The sequence below is a fragment of the Rhinatrema bivittatum genome, chromosome 2 (genome assembly GCF_901001135.1).
Source record: "Rhinatrema bivittatum chromosome 2, aRhiBiv1.1, whole genome shotgun sequence".
Taxonomy (NCBI): Eukaryota; Metazoa; Chordata; class Amphibia; order Gymnophiona; family Rhinatrematidae; genus Rhinatrema; species Rhinatrema bivittatum.
The window spans coordinates 690,202,047-690,218,950 of record NC_042616.1 but is presented as its reverse complement, the minus strand read 5'-3'; the positions used below and the strand labels follow the sequence as shown (position 1 = coordinate 690,218,950).

At 41.3% G+C, this 16,904-nt stretch overlaps 1 protein-coding gene across 2 annotated transcripts in view; it reads right to left on the bottom strand.

Moving 5' to 3' along the window:
- Positions 1 to 1,321: 1,321 nt before the first annotated feature.
- LOC115085499 (carbonic anhydrase 3-like) overlaps positions 1,322 to 16,904 on the bottom strand; it is a 101,145-nt gene continuing 85,562 nt past the window's right edge. For both annotated transcript variants that reach the window (XM_029591601.1, XM_029591602.1), the window contains exons 5-8: positions 15,801 to 15,893; positions 13,248 to 13,310; positions 7,581 to 7,736; positions 1,322 to 2,209 (exon numbers count right to left, since the gene is read on the bottom strand). In XM_029591601.1, coding sequence (XP_029447461.1) covers positions 2,090 to 2,209; positions 7,581 to 7,736; positions 13,248 to 13,310; positions 15,801 to 15,893 — 432 coding nt within the window. In that variant the 3' untranslated portion in view covers positions 1,322 to 2,089. The remainder of the gene's footprint in view (positions 2,210 to 7,580; positions 7,737 to 13,247; positions 13,311 to 15,800; positions 15,894 to 16,904) is intronic.

Sequence of the window (16,904 nt, the reverse complement as noted above, 5' to 3'; positions counted from 1 at the left end):
TTAATATCATTGCAATATTAAATAGGAGGAAGGAAACTTTAAAACGTTTTTTAAAAAAAGTTTAAAAAATAGTGCCGGCAGACAGGTTCGGGAATCGGATTCTCGGCTAACAAGTGTCCGTTTCCCAAACCTGTGGCTGTGCACCAACTAGGAAAATGGATACTGATAAATTCAGCGTCCGTTTTCTTAACTGGCGGACGGCTCGTGGGCTCCTGCTGTCAAGAAGGCGCTAGGGGTGCGCAATCAACATTAGAGCCTCCATGGCAAAGCAACCCCTAATTTACATATTGCATGGCGCCCCCAGGGGAGGTGCCTGGGGCCGCGTTAGAAAAGCAGGCACTGAACACTCAGTGCTCACTTTTGCTGTTTTTTTGTTTGTTTTTTTTTGCTTCAGCCCCAATATATATGGAATATCCTTCTTATGTCTGAGTATGGTAGGGGAGACAGGGTCTGTGAAGATAAAAGGGGCTGAGAGATGGGGGTTAGGGAATAATTGAAGTGAAATGTGTCTGCATCATAATGAAATGTATTTCCAAATAGTCATTTTATTATTCTCTGAATGCTTTATAATGTTATATGCATTCAAATGCATTCCCTAATGAAAAATTTTGAAACGAAAAAATATCTGTTACATTTCCAATGATGCAAAATTTCACTGCAGATTGAAAGCAGTGTGAAAGCTATTATTGTACTAAAGACGATGAGAAAAATAAAGCACATGATTCTAAAATTCTTTTTACCCAGGACTTTTCCAACCATTTTTGTATTCATCTCCTTCTATAGCTTATCTACTGTAGCAGTGACAGTCCTTTGGCCACGTCCTACAGACTACAGCTCCCTTCAGAACCTGGTACATAAATTGTTATAGTTTAATTTAGTTTAATATATACTTGTTATACTGCCTTTCAATAATTTAATCAAAGCTGTTGACAATTAAAATACATACATATTATGATACATAAGTTAGTTTATTTAAAAACAAAAAACAAAAACCAGCATCTGTGATGGTACCCTTACCCCCCTTACTCCCCTTACCTATGTACCTTGTGCCTGGTCAATCAGGGCCAGCGTTTTGTAATGCACAGCACTCCCTCCTAATGGCTATGGCCTGGATTCATCATTCTTTCATAGAATGATGAATCCTGTGAAAACGGGGGGTGAGGGGTGAAGGGGGGGTGGGCCTGCCATGAAAGGTGGTGCTATTCGGCATGCTACTTCCGATGATAACGTTACTAACCTTATCGCCAGCAGCGAAGACGCTACCGAGTCCCCATCTCCTCCCCTCCCCTCCCCGCCCCTCCCCTCCCCCTAATTTGCATGATATCGCATGTGAAAAGGCCCTTTTCGCATGCAATAGAGGCTTATCGCATGCGATATGGCTGTATCGCGTGCGATAAGCCTTTAGAAAATAACCCCATATGATTGCTGCTACTGGCAACAATTACAGTCTCTGCTGGCCTGAGGAATGGGATCTGGTTCAGGGATTTGAATCCAGGTTTCCTGCATAATAGCTAACAGACTTGATTTTGAGAAATATTTTTTATTCCTCTTAATTAACATTCAATAAATTTCAATGCCTCCCTTAACATTAGCAAGAATTGTGTATTTGCCTGTATTCCACTTATCAGCTGGCTGTGTTGCAGTGGGTTTTGTGGTTGTATGTATTTTTACTCTATGGCATGACCCAGTTTTCATTTTAGATCATGAGCTAGTTACAGCCCTTAGAATAACTTTTATTGCTTTGAAGACAATTAGTAGCAAAAATTGTATCTACAGAAAAAAGAATGTTGTCATTATCTATCGCAACTATTTTCATCAAATATCTGTAAAACAATTCTAATTATGGTTACAGGCAAAGCAACAAACAAAAACCATTTTACAAAGAGTTCAGTTTATAGCTGGTTATTTTCCTCCCATCCCACCCATATAAATTGTCGGTCTCTCGCTCTTCATTCCCCATAATCTCAGATGGATATCTGCTGACAGATGAGTAACCATGCAGTGCAGAGCAGTGCTTTATCACAGGCTCTTCCTCTTTCCCCATCCCATGAAGACAGCACTTTTAACAGGCTCAGCGTTGATGTTGAACTCAATCAAATGAGGCTTTGATCTCGCGACCCTTTAGAGGCTGTGGGGGACGCCAGTTGTCCACCATGGGGCAAGGAGGTTCATTCTCAATGTTGTAATAAATACTGCGAAACTTTTCCATCTGCAGGGACAAATTAAAGTCAAAATAAATATAATTGACAATAAAACATACACTGGAGCATCACTTATAAGAGGAAGAGATTTTAAAAGAGGGACCCAGATTTCTTTCCTTTTTAAAATACAAACCTATACCAAAGGAAAATGGTGGCCTTTTTGAAGCAATGGTGACATTCTGTTTATTTTAAATAATTGTTTTATTTTTTCCTTGTATAGAATTTTTCTTAGTAATAAGATCAGCCTTATCTTCTCTGATTTGTGCTCTGTGATGACCATAAGCATTCATGCCAGTAAGGTATTCAGTTTCTCAAGTATGCATATTATTCTTAACATAACAGTCATTGGCTGAAAAAGATTATAAATACAAAAACCAATGGGGAGGATTGATAAAGGTCAGATTTCTTCCAGATATCCTATGTAATATTTAAAATTATTCTGTAAAGACCCCTAGGTTTTCTTACTAAACATGGAGTCCCTTTAATAAACAGACATGTTTGGAGAATGTAGTGAATGGTCCAATCCATCCAATGTGTACCCCATGGAAGGTGCCAGAATAGACTGTGCAAAGAACAGTGACAAGAGCCCTAGAGTGTTCTAGCTAGACAGTGGAGTATTGGAAAAAAAAGTAGCGGTAAAGAGAGGGAGCAGATTTTCCTCTTTCATTCAGTGAGCTGTAGGAGGAACACAGACAGAGTCTGATTTATGAGTGTTCTAGGTGTAGGTACTTGCCTAAAGAAAAAGACTTGTGATCAAGCCAAGAAGCAATACTATGGTGCACCTATCAGAAGATCAGATGGAGGGCAAAGAACATTGCATCATATTGCAAATAAGATGTTGAATGTTGTCCAGTGAAAACTGAGGAGGGATGATTGCTCTCCCGATAGCTATAGTTTTGTACAATTCTTTGAGAAGAAAGTAAGGTTTTGAGGCAGTAGTTAAATCTGAAATTTCATTCTGTTGGCAGGTCAAGATGATTCATTGTGTCTGATAGATGAGAGTGAAAGGCCCTTTTAATTATATTAAATATGTCAGCAGCATTTGATCTGGGTGATTACAATATCCTTCTGGAGCACTGCCAACAATTAAGGATAGGAAAGCAAGTGCTAAAATGAGTAACATTTTTCATGGAAGATTGGAGGATTTCAGTATTGATGAAAGGGCTGATTTCCATTTCAGTGGTATTGGAATGTGCGGTTCCACAGGACTCATCACTGTCACCACTCCTGTTTTATGTGTTCATGAAGCCTCTTGGCAGATTGATACCATGGCATCGGTTGCATAGATATATTTAAGTGGATGACAAACACATTATCTGCCTTTTAGGAAGGGATAGTTCAACAGCACTGTCCTATCTTAAGGATGCTATACTTACTATTTTAATTGGCCGTTGGAAAATAAGTTGGCTCTTAATGAATTAAAAACAGAAATTCTTGTAGTTGAGGATGCTGGACCAATAGTTGATATATCATTGGTTGAATGGGTACTAACATGGTAACTTTAGTGGACAAAGTAAAATCTTTGGCAGTAAGGCTGAATTCTGCTATATCATTAGGACAGGTGTCTCATAAGATCCAGACAGCATATTGTAAGTTGCACAAAGTGCATCACCTGCCCCCTGTCCATCAGCCTATTGAGGAGACTGCTGTGTAGATTTCAAGTTGTGCAAAATGTGGCAACCAGAATAATCTGAAGGTATTCACTTTGGACATCAGAATGGCCACTACTATCGGTACATAAGTTGCATTGCCTCCCTATGTTCTCAAGGGTTAGATTTAAAGAATAACATACACTGCTATAAACCCACTAGGAAGCTATGGTCTTCTCAGACCACTATGCTGATTGCCCCTATGCGCAAATCTGTTAAAAGCTCTAGACCAGTGATTCTCAACCCAATCCTCAGGAAACACCCAGCCACTCGGATTTTCAGGATATACACAGAGAATATGCATGAGATAGATGTGTGCACTGCCTCCATTGAAAGCAAATTTGTCTCATGTATATTCATTGTGGATATCGTGAAAATCAGACTGGCTTGGTGTGTCCCAAGGACTAGGCTGAGATCCACTGATTTAGACTATGTGATACTCCACTGAGGTTCCTCAGCTCCAAAACACCTGCCCCCACACATCAGACTAGAACTTCACTATGTGACTTTTAGGAAAAAGCTGAAAACATGGCTGGTTTCTTCAGATGATCAATATTTCAGGGAAAGATGTGATGATGGACTTCATGGTTTTTGGTGGATTATTTGTGTTTGTCAGTTTAGTTTATTTGCATTACTGAATTGGAGTGTTTTTATTGTATAACACATTGGGTGACTGGGCGTTGGGCAGGGAGGTGGTTAAGAAATGTTATAAATAAATAAAAGTAAATAATCAGATTGTGCTACCTGATTTTCAGAGAGTAAAGAGGAGATAGCATAACTGAAAGTTTTTTATCCTATTTTTTTCTGATTTTGATGATGTGGACCAGAGGAGGAATGTAAAGTTTTCCCCCTGCCAGGGAAGATAGTTCTCATTCTCAAGACTTTTTCCAAGAGCAGAAAAAATTCAATATTTTTGTTTATTTTTGGCTCTCCAGAAAGGGATCTGGGAATCTGCAGTTACTTACTGTAGTTTTGGTATGAGTTCTCACTAGCTTTTCCAGTTAGCATACATGGTGCCCATCTGGTACCACAACAAGGGAGAAAGGTGTGGGACCATTTGGCATATAACCCAAGGAGAGAGAAGGGGAGGAGAGCGTCCACCAATGCAGCAGAGCAGAGACAAGGAAATCAGTTACTAAGGGGTGCTCTAGAGCAGCGCTTCTCAACCGGTGTGTCGCATCTCCCGGTGTCCCACTACCCCGTTGTACTTTCCTTCTCCCTTTTTCAAGCCCCCATGGGCCAATGGGAAGCCTCCTTTCTTCCTACCCTCACTGCCCAATGGTAAGCCTCCTTTATTCTGCCTGCCCCCGTGCAGGCCAATCAGAAGCCTCCTACCTGCCAGTGGGAGTAGGAATAAGGTAGGAAGCCTTTGATTGGCCGGTAAGGCATGCATCGCATAGCCCTGAGGTGGGGTGGGAGGAATGGTAGTGTCGAACCCCGACGAAGCAAAGCCGCCACGGGAGCCCATTCCTGTGGTGGCGGAGGAAACCCAACCCTGACCCTGACCAAGCAAGGCCGCCAATGGAGCCCATCCCCGAGGCAGTGAGAGCTTGTGTGTCTGTGTGTGAATGAGTGCTTGGGAGAAAGCTTGTGTCTGAGGGTGTGAATGGGTACCTGGGAGAGAGCTTGTATTTATGGGTGTAAATGGGTGCCTAAGAGAGAACTTGTGTCTGTGGGTGTGAATGGATGCATGGGTGAGAGCTTGTGTCTGTGGGTGTGAATGGGTGAGAGCTTGTGTGTGTGGGTGCCTGGGTGAGAGCTGGTGTGAATGGGTTCTTGGGTGAGAGCTTGTGTGTGTGGGTGTGAATGGAAGCCTGGGTGAGAACTTGTGGGTGTTAATCGGTGCCTGGGTGAGAGCTGGTGTGAATGGGTGCGAGAGCATTTGTGTGTGATTGAGAGCTTGTATATAAGAGAGCATGAGTGTGATTGCGAGAGAGATTGGTCAGGGAGGTGATGTGTTTCTGTGTGAGCGAGAGAGAGACTGGTCAAGAAGAGGACTAGTGTGTGTATGTGAGAGAGAGACTGGTCAGAAAGGCTGGTTTTAGAGAGGCCGAGACTGGTCGTGGGTTCTAATTGGAGGTGTATGTGTGTGTGTGTTTATGAGTGACTGGTTGTGGGCGCTAAGGAAGAGGACTGTGAAGACAGAGCTTCAGCAGCCGTTGCTGCTTCTAGTGAGTGCTATTGGCCTGGAAGGGAAAGGAGTGGGAGAGTTGCTGGAGAGGGTAAGTAAAGGTGGCTTTTTAAATTTATTTTTCTTGATTGACTGCCATTTTAATTATTGGGTATTATGCGATGTCTGCTGTTTTGAAATATTTTATTGATATTTGGACATGTTTTAATAATTTTCATTAGTTTTTAATTGTTGGATATTATTCTCTTCAGCAGCTGTTTTGTAACATTTATAGTATAGCTTTACAATTATTTCTGTGTGGGGCTCTATAGCAGCTTGGCTTATTCTGTTTTCCCAATAGGAAATGTATTAGTGTTTAGGGCCTGGTTTAATAGTTGTATTTCTTAGATAGGATTGTTACTGTTTGATTGTGTTCCATAATACAGGTGTAACTTTGTGCAGGTTAGTTTGTGTGCATTATTGCAAATCCTGAGAGTCTGTTAGGTGCTATATTTCTCTTTCCATTTCTCCAGGTTCGCACTGCATGCAGAGTGGCTTTTTTAGTTTTCCATTCCAGTTTCTGTCTCCATATTTATAATTTGTGGTTTTTCTATACTTGGTGAAGGTCGGTTCTGGGTGTGTGCCCGAGGTGAGGTATTTTACTAGCATGTAGGCATTTGTATCAATCTTATTTGTTGTGTTTTCTCAAAAAGATATTCATTAGTGGTAAATTACTGTCTTTTCATAAGGAAGGCTATTTTGCCTGGTAGTAAAAGGAGTATGTTTTGCTTTTACTGGGATGTCATCAGAACCAGAATATCTTTTTTGTATGGCGAGTTGAACAGGGTAATGTCCTAGATCTGCTCTGCACTCATTGCTGGGGGTTGAGGGGATTCCTGTGGATGCAAGTGTATGTTTACATTTTGCCCCGTGATGGTCACATATTCAGTGTGTCCCGCATGTGAGAACCATCTTTCAGGTGTATCACGGCCAAAAAAAGGTTGAGAACACTGCTCTAGAGAGTGCAAGAATCCCTAGATCCAACCCAATAGGAGATCCTGGGTGTGACTTGTGAGGGCAATATGGATGGCACATATTCCCCCCTGTGTAAATTTAGTGCGTGTTAAATTATTTCTACCCCGAGTAAAATTATTGTTGTGCACACTTTCAGAATAATGATTGATTTGTTCCAAGTCCAAGTGGAGGAAAACCCCAAGGGCCCTGAATTATATCTTCCCCCCTCCTCGAGAATGAATCCACAGCAGTTGGAAGACCCCTGCAGGCCAGCTGTCCATCCTCTTCCCAACCCCCTCACTGATCAGTGAGAAAGTGGAGAGGAGTTACAATAGGGTTTTTTTTTATTCAGAGTGTTTCACTAGAGTTTTGTTCACTCTGAGCCCCTTCTTGAACACCCAGGGAATATCTAGTATAGAGGCATATATATACTAAGCATTCCCCAGTATGGGAAAAATCGTTAGCATGTTCCTTGCAGCAGATGAACTAACAGCAGCACTTTACCTAATAACTGAAGCACTTGTTTTAGCGGTGTGGCCTACTCAACTCTGAAAGCAAATGAAGCAGAGAACAAATAGTGTAGGATTGTTAATGTCTAAAATATACCTGTTCTGAGCTGACAGTAATCGGCTCTCTCAAAATAATCCAGGTGACACATTCTTCACAAGGAGGGGTGGTGAGAGAGCCTTGATAGGTCCAGTAATCCCGTGACATAGGAAACAGGGTCAAGGGATCAAAGTCCGTGAAATCAGCTTTCTTTCCCTTCAGGAGTTAAGAGAGAATTTAAAAAGTCATAAAAAGAGTGACAATACAGATCTTATTTGTAGTACAGAGACTGCCTGTGAGGCTTACATTTTATTTATCAATAATGTAGTAGCACGCCAGAACATACTGCTTCACCTTTCTCCCCCACTTCTGCCCTCTGCTCCAGCCCAGATTGTTCTATCCATTCTTTACAGCCCTCTCAATCTCCCTCCTTTGAGTCCTTTTATCGCTTTTTTCTCTCCTCTCCTTCTTCCCTCACTTACCCTCTTACCCTCAATTGTGTCTTTCTCATCTTCTTCTCTCCTTTGAATTAATTCCCCTTCCTCAATGGAAGCTCTAATCCATCTTTCACTATCCCTCCCCCCCAACCGGCAATGCCAATCCTTACCTCCACCACCATCACCAACCTGCTCCAAGCAGAATCACCCCCCCTATGGCCCATCTTGCCAGCAAGGGCAGGCAGAGCATCCCATCTCTCCTGCTGACTCACCATTGCTGCTGTAATGAGACTTCTCATCACTGCTTCACTCTATGAGCTTCAGGTTTCAGAGTGGGTTGCTTAAAGGGCCATGTTCCCCTCAATGCAGCCCTTTGATTGTGGTTACATTTTGCATATAATTAGCTTAGTGTATTGAGCATTTAAGCCCAATTTAATGTGAGTGCTATTTTTAGAAAGTTATAGCAGTAAGCGTTGAAAAACAGTACATCCTAATGAATCAGCCCCTACGGAACCAAGGTATTAAAGTGCAGTAACATGTTTATTGCTTGGTAAAGAGGTTTACTGCACAGTGAACACCTTGCCCTGTGTACTATTTACTCCACCTGTTTAGTTGTGCTAAATAGCATTATGGCAGCTGTCATGGTGGCTGCCTATGCTTATATGGTAATGGCATGCTAATGAGAAATAGCAGGCTTTTTAGCTATTTGCCTCCTATCTATTGTACTAAGTGCAATTCAGGCTGCCACAGGTTATTCAAGTCAGATAAAAACTTGCTACCAGGAGGGTGGTATTAAGTACAGATTGCAGCACGTATAAAAGGAGATGTGATAAGACAACTTACTGCATTAATGAGGAGCCTCTGTTAGTGCTCCGAGTGCAGCAGCAGAGGCAAAGGGAGGAAGGTAGGAAAGAAAGAGGAGTAGGACCTGATGGAAAGAGGAGAAGAGAGAAAAAGAAGGAAAAAGTGAGAAAGGAAAAGAAATTAGACAAAGAATGGGAGGAAGGTGAAAGAGAAAGGAAGAAGGAAACTCTGCTATCAACACTGTAGAAGAGACTACACAGACACAGGCAGTAGCAAGACAGGTTTTTAATATCCTGGGCCACTGTGCTGTGTCAGGACAGCAGCCCTTCAGTCTTTCCTTCACAGCACAGAAGTAGAAGGAGCATGGCTTCCCTCTCCTGATCTTGGTCAGATGACCCAGAGGTTTAAATAATAAATACCAGTATAGTTATGTGCAGTCAATGCACCTCTTCTGGAAGTAGGCCTCTGTGCACTGGAAGACTCTCAAACTGTTAAGGGTCATAGCTTTCTCCTTCTACATCTTGCCTTTGCCATCATGGACCTCTTGATGAACTCTAGTATCCTAGAGTGGTGAGTAGTCCTCCTGCCCCTGGTCAAGAAGACAGCCTCCTCATCACTGAAATGGATATTACACTACCTAGGTCTGGGTAGCAGCATCCCTGCTCTGCTCACTACTTAGGATCCTTCCTACTGTCTTCTTCCCTTCCCTATTGTATCATATTTTTGCATATCATTACATAAGTAGTATAGTAATAAAAAATACATAGCATGATATTGATCATTTTGTTAGCATGTGGGAATTATGCTAAGTGACCTATTATAACCTATCAAAATTACTATAGCTTAGCACACTGGCCAATAAATGAAATACCATGAACACAACATTGAAAAAGTTAAACAAAGTTAGTAGGCTAAATTGAATCAAAAGCAATCAGGTGGAATTAAGAGCATTAAGAAAATAAATATTTATTTTCTGTAATAAGAAATTAATAAAACTCTTGCCAAAGAATCTTCTTGCAAGAACTCATGCTCATAAGCAAACTGCTGAACTCATCAAAAAGTGGCTGCCTCATTAGCATAATGAGAAGATGGAAATTTGCATCCACAGTACAGAATGCAGTCTCTTGAGAAACATAAACAAAGTTGCCAACCACTAACAAATATTAAATTTAGGATGGCATACTCGGTTAACTACAGGTCAGGTCAGCTATTTGTTACTCATTTAACAAATTGTCCTCAAGATTGCAGAATACAAAATAGAAAATCCTGATTCGGGTAGATCCTAGCTCTAGTGGGCTGTATTGGTTCTGGAGAAAATGATTCTAATTGGGCTGTGATATCTCTTTAGGATAAAGGGAAGACTATGACTGATGTCTCTGAGGAGGGCAGTTTTCAGAAGCATACCCAGGTAAAAAGGCCTGACTGGAAACTGCCTTCTTCAAAAGCGGCTAAAATTACGCATAAGATCCACAACACGAGTACATTTAGCCATAGGACAAAAGGGGCTTTCCTGTGGGAGTTTTTAGGTCGAGGAAGGAAAACTGTGCATCTACATTTGATTTTCAAATGCATACGCACTATTTTTCCCTATCTTTGTTGCCTGCACAAATAGCAGGTGCATACTTTACACTTTCTAATTTTCAAAGGCAAAAATGCAGGTAGTTTATGCTTGAAAATTAAATTTGCTTAAAGTAAAAGTGCCTGCTTCATTTGCAGCTATTTGAAAATTGCCCCTCTGGGTTCCTAGGAGGGGAATAATATTGTGCATAAATTAGCCAGCAAATATGCACCTCAGTTTCATCAATATTCAAAGCGGACACGTACATAAGTTTGCTCTGCTAATTATCTTGGCAAAACTACGTGCACACAATGTCTCCTGCTGTCTGGTGCACATATTTAGTTTTGGCAAGAGAACTTGTGCATATGCTTCTTAAAATCAAAAAGTATGCACTTCACTTCCTGTAACTTCTCTCTCCCATGTGTATAAAAGTGCATACATACAGTATGTATGTGCATGTAGAGACCCCCTGGGGTCTCCACCAGATGTCCCTAGTCCCAGCCCTTGGATAGTCAGCTGCAGAGGGACAAACCATTCAATACAGCATCTATCTCTTCCAGAGTTTGTCTGGAATTGGACATCCCTTAGGCACAAGGTGGAGCTAGTTTAGGAGAGAGTAGGGCAGATGTAATTTGCTTTCAGAAGGGAAGACTGGGTACTAGGGGTGTGCATTCGTTTTGAACTTAAATGGAAAACGCAACTTTTTTTTTTTTTTTACTTAAAAAAATGATGAGGCGTAAACGATCGGATTTCCAACTTATTCAACATAGCTATGTTGAATACGTTGGAAATCGCGATTGTTGATCTAAATAAAAATTTAAACCCCTCACCCTCCTTAATCCCCCCCCCCAAGACTTACCAAAACTCCCCAAGCTGGCCAAAAGTTCCGTGAGGGTCTGGGAGCGGACGCGTGGGGAATCACGTGACGTCCGCGTCACGTGGTCCATCGCGGTTCTGCTCCCGGACCCCTCGTTGGACCCAAACGGCACTTTTGGCCAGCTTGGGGGGGCCTCCTGACCCCCCCAAGCTGGCCAAAAGTGCCTTTTGGGCCCAACGAGGGGTCCGGGAGCGAACCCGAGGGGAATCACGTGACGCCGCGTCACTCCGACGTCACGCCGAAGTTCCTTATGGGCCCAACGAGGGGTCCTGGAGCGAACCCGAGGGGAATCACGTGACGCCACGTCACGCCGACGTCACGTGATTCCCCTCGGGTTCGCTCCCGGACCCCTCGTTGGGCCCAAAAGGCACTTTTGGCCAGCTTGGGGGGGTCAGGAGGCCCCCCCAAGCTGGCCAAAAGTTGGGGAGTGGGGAGTGGGCGGGCATAGTCAGGGGAGTGGGGAGTGGGCGGGCATAGTCAGGCCGGGACAGCACCCATTGTCAGAGTCACGTACAAGCGCACTCCATGATCTGACAGTCATGTAGATTGCTGCTGCTATAGACTGTTGGTCTGTAGTAAAATAAAAAAATTTAGGGCTGTCAGCGGGATTTTAGGGGTTGGGCTAGTAGGGTAAAAGGGAGACAGGTTAAGTAGGGGGTTTAGGAAGTCCGCTCCTTTACTAGGGTGAACTGGGAGGGAACAGGGAAATAGGCCCTAATGCGTCGCCATGCACATCTACTAAAATCCCTCTTACGTGCGAGAGATGGCATTTGCGTGCACATGTGCGTCGATATAAAATCGTGTGCATGGGTAGCGGATTTTATAACATGGACGCATATACACGGGGATGTTATAAAATCGGCGCATCCATGTGCACGAGCCAGCAAACGAGCACACATGTGCGCCCGCACGCGACTCTAAAAATCTACCTTATAATGTTTTGCATCCATTGGTTCTTTTAAGAGGACTTACAGTAAACTGTAATTTGAACACCCATCCAGAGAGTCCTGCCTGGTTTGTAATTATACTTATCCCGCAGAGCTATGGTAGTACACACACACGGGAGAACACTACTGCCTGGACCAAGAAGGTTAGCCTTCACCCCGACAGAAAGGTCCCACACCTTGGGGACTCAGGAAAGGAGAATGAGGACAGGCCCAGTTATAAATTCTTTTATGGCCCTTCAGGATATGTGCCATGCTCCGAGAAAGGGTTACACGTGCAATTTTACATGCATAGCTGTTGTGCAATTTTCTGAAAGCCCATTTCTGCGAGTAAAGCACCACTTTACCCAAAGAAGTCCCTTGGAAAACTACCTTCCCTAGGACCAAGAAAAAATGATGGTGACCTCACAGGCCTCTTTTTTAAATCATGAAAGAACAATCCACAGCTACTGTAATATATGAGCTTTCAAAATCACATAGCCCAGCTTGTTCAGGTGTCAAGAAGGAATCCACATCATCTTGAAAACTCATGCGCTATAGCATCATTTTTTTTATTCTTACATAAATCCTTTAAAAGGTATCACACCTTACAGAGAATTCAACAGGATTCTAGATACTCAGGTGTCGATATTCCAAATATTTACCAAGATAAAAATCGGATTTTATCTTGATAAATCTATCCAATTAAAAATGTGGCCTTTTTTGCCATGTAAATTTGTGCAGCTAGAATCACATCAGCACAAATTTAGATGGGTATAAAAGGTGCCAGGTCGGAGGTGTCCCTAGGGTAGGATTTTGAATTTAACCAATGGGCACAATATTCAGCCCTAGCCAGTGAACTTTAGCTGGGTAACCCCAGCCACAAAATACCTGGCCTGAATCTACCCACTGAAATGTTGAGCTGATGTATTTAGCCAGATATCTAACCATACAATTAGTGCAAAGGAATATTTGTTCAAAGACAATAGAGCAAATTTACCTGGTTATCTTATCAGAACTGCTAGGTTTTGAAAATAAGTATCTTTGTAAATAAGCATAACAATAACAACAGGTATATTCATGTTTGCCACTACCAGTGCTATCCAAACTTAAAAATAAAAGTGTCACCTTTGTTTTAATGTAGTCCAATGCTCCCAGAACTAGGTTTAGCTGTGGTCTGGCCTTCCCAATCTGTGATGTGGGAAAAAATATTATTAGCATATTATTGATTAGCATTTTGGATCATAGAAGTTTGAAAATATTTCAAATTATCCCATTTTGCTCAGGCTCATTAGTGGATCTCATTTCAGTTTTGTATATTGTTTGACTCCATTAGTTTCTCACTTTTCCATTTTTTATAAAATGCATCATATATTTTTCCCAAATGTAAAACTTGCTATATTGGGGATTCTCAAGGAGTGAAGTCTGCTAGCTATACCTCGGTATAAAAAAAACTCTTAAATAAATAAATAAATAGATAGATAGATAAATAGATAAATAAATAAATAAGACAACCTTCTTACGATACCAAAGTATTGGTCTGATAAGCCCCCCCCCCCCCCCCCCCGAGTGAGCTTTATAATCATTAGGTGACTTGTTAATATTGTGCTACATTCTCTGTCTTACTTATCTTAATTCAAATCCACTTCATTAATTAGTACAGTTGCTTGGGACAGATAAGGGAGAATGCAGGATGTGGCAGAGAAGGTGGAAGCAGAAGAGAGCTGCCACTCATGCCGCTGACATCGTCCCACAAAAATAGGAAAAAGAGTGCTAGGTCCCTGCCGCTATTTCTGGTTTAAGCCCCAACTAGCATGAGGAGGTGAGATGGCGTAAGCTAGGGAGAGGGGGAAATTGGCTAATCATTCTTTATGATCTTCTGGCCACCACTGAAATCATAGGAGTTAGGGGTCATGGCATCAAGACATTGGGTACCTAAAGATGAGAGTGGAAAGTGTATTTATACTCATTACTAATTTATAACATCATCCTTAATTGTGCCCTCCCTCTGTAAGGCAATTTGGTTAATACATAGAAACTATGATATTATGTTTTATGCTAAGAATGCACCCTTATTTCTGAGCTGCATTTGCTAACTGCTTGCCTGTGTTTTCTATACATATGTTAATGAAGGCATAGTGCAGGATAAACCCTTTATTTAGTGCCAGCACTAAACAGCACAAATATCACAGAGAAAACTAGGTTTGCACCTCTTGATAATTATTCAAAATCATTTTGCAGCCAGGCTTTTAATAGTGTAAACTGGTTTGCATCAGTGCATCAGTGCAAAACCTTGATACATTAAGACCAATGAAATCTAACATATAAAACATTAATTAGCAAAGCATGTTCAAAGTAAGACCATCTCAAAATTGCCTAGACAATGGGACAATGAGAGGCCAATATTCAAAGCTACTTAACCAGATAAGTAGGAACTTACCTCTCTACCTAGCTTCAAACAGCAAGCTAGGTAGAGTGCATTGTACAAATCAACTCCTCTTGTACCTTTTATTGATTCAAACGACAGAAAATCTTCAGTGATATCAATTTTACTGTTCGTATTTCTGACTGTGTATGTAAAACCACCTCCTCAAACCTATAATCCCCCAAACCCCACACCGAGTTAAAAGTACCCCGTCTTACATGGTATAAATAGAGAGTGACATATTGGTTTCTATACAGAGATGAACTCTCAGCAGAGATTGGGAGGGTAGGAATGTGTTTTTGGAGAAGTTTTTCCCTCTGTAAGGGGCGGGGTCCTAACTCAGAGCTAGTTGTCCCTTTAACAATCAAGCAGTTTAATGAATACCACAGTAACTAACCCACATGAAAACCTAGCTTAAATATGCTTTAGTAAATTTTTCCTTTTTAAAATATATTGGGCATCTAACAGGTCCCTTTGAGAGAAAGAGACAGACAGACAGACAGACAGAAAGACAAAGAGACAGAGTGAGAGATATAGGCAGGAAGAGTATGTGTGAGAAAGAATGAAGCACTGACTGATTGATCATATCCCTCATTATGCATTCATCCTGTAATTAAGCAGATGGACCTAATTGTGAATGAAAAATGGATCAGTTTTGCAGCTTTAGAAGTAAACCAAATGCAACTTCTTAAACTAAATTGAATCTCTTTCTCTCTTCCAAATAGGATTGCCAACTAGTTCTAGATTTTCAGGACACCCTGATTAAATCCTGATTTTACCCTACTGCATGTTTCCTAGGGAATACAATAGGGAGATTAGAGCTACAAGTTCCTGCATGTAATTGGGTAAAACCAGGAATGGGTCAACCTATCCTGAAAATCTTGAGCCAATTGGCAAACTTACTTCCAAGATATTTTTTTCATAGTTGCTAATTTGACCACTAAGGGAGGTCTACAATTTCAAGTTAGTTTATTCCACAAGCAATCGCTGTGGAGCGCACATTTATTACAATAAAGGCGACTCCCATGTACATAAATTAACCCTTTGCAATTTGTAATGTGATTATTGGCAGGGGTGTGTAAAGCAATGAACAGATAAAATGTGCTGTACCATGCACATCATGCCCCATTAATGCAATACAATAGTGATAATAACATGGATTTATTTAGGCTTTTTACTGAATTTAACTACAGAGTTTGAGCTACAAAACTGAGGTTTTGAGAAATAGTAAAGAGGAAAGTTGTTCTTTAACTTGCCTTCACAAATATGGCTAAAATAGCCACGCCATCAGGATGCTTCACAGCTTCATTATAGCTCCCATATAACTTGTTCCAGTGGACTAGGTGAAGCTGAAACAGAAAAAAAAGGAACCAGATAAAATAACTTAATGTTCTATTTACGTTTTATATTTATGGGAAAAATACTGTGTGCATTTGATCCATAGAAAAGTGTTGCCTGTTTCATTTTTTTGTTATTTGTGTGTTGTAAAAAATATGGTAGACGGAGCTGGAATACTTAACATCTAGGGGTATTACTGTGGCAGGCTGGAATACTGTAACAAGGGAGCCTATGAGCAACCAATAGGGATGTGCATGGGAAAACGTTTCATTTGATTTATTTTCGGTTCAAACAAAAATTTACCACATTCACTCCAAAATATCCATTCATTTCATTTATTTTCAGAAGTTTATGCACAGAAATGGCATTTTACATCCATAAAACTGATTTTTATATGTGTAAGTTGTACTTAAGCACATAAAATCAAACTTTATGTCCGTAAAAATATTATCAGTCCGATATAATGCGCTGTAACCTGTGGTTGGATGCGCGTTTTGGACACACGTCCACAACCCCTTATACCAGTGATGGCGAACTCCAGTCCTCGAGTGCCACAAACAGGCCAGGCTTTCAGGATATCCACAATAAATAATCATGAGATAGATTTGCATGCAATGGAGGCAGTGCATGCAAATCTTTCTCATGCAAATTCATTGTGGATATCCTGAAAACCTGGCCTGTTTGTGGCACTCGAGGACTGGAGTTCACCATCACTGCCTTATACCATAAGGGGTTTAGTGCATCCAAAACACACGTACAACACATGCAAATGCATGTTGATGAGGCTATTAGCTGTTCACCCCAAATAAAAAAAAAAAATGTGCATCCAATCCATACATTTTTATGCTCTGAGCAGCCCCAAAAAGTGTACAGAAAAGCAGAAAAAACTGCTTTCCTGTACATCCTCTGACTTAATATTGTGGTGATATTAAGTCAGAGGAACCAAAAGGTTAAAAAAAAAAAGTGTGCCGTGGTCAGGTTAGGAAAAGGGACGCTCGTAAAATTGAGCATCCATTTCCTAG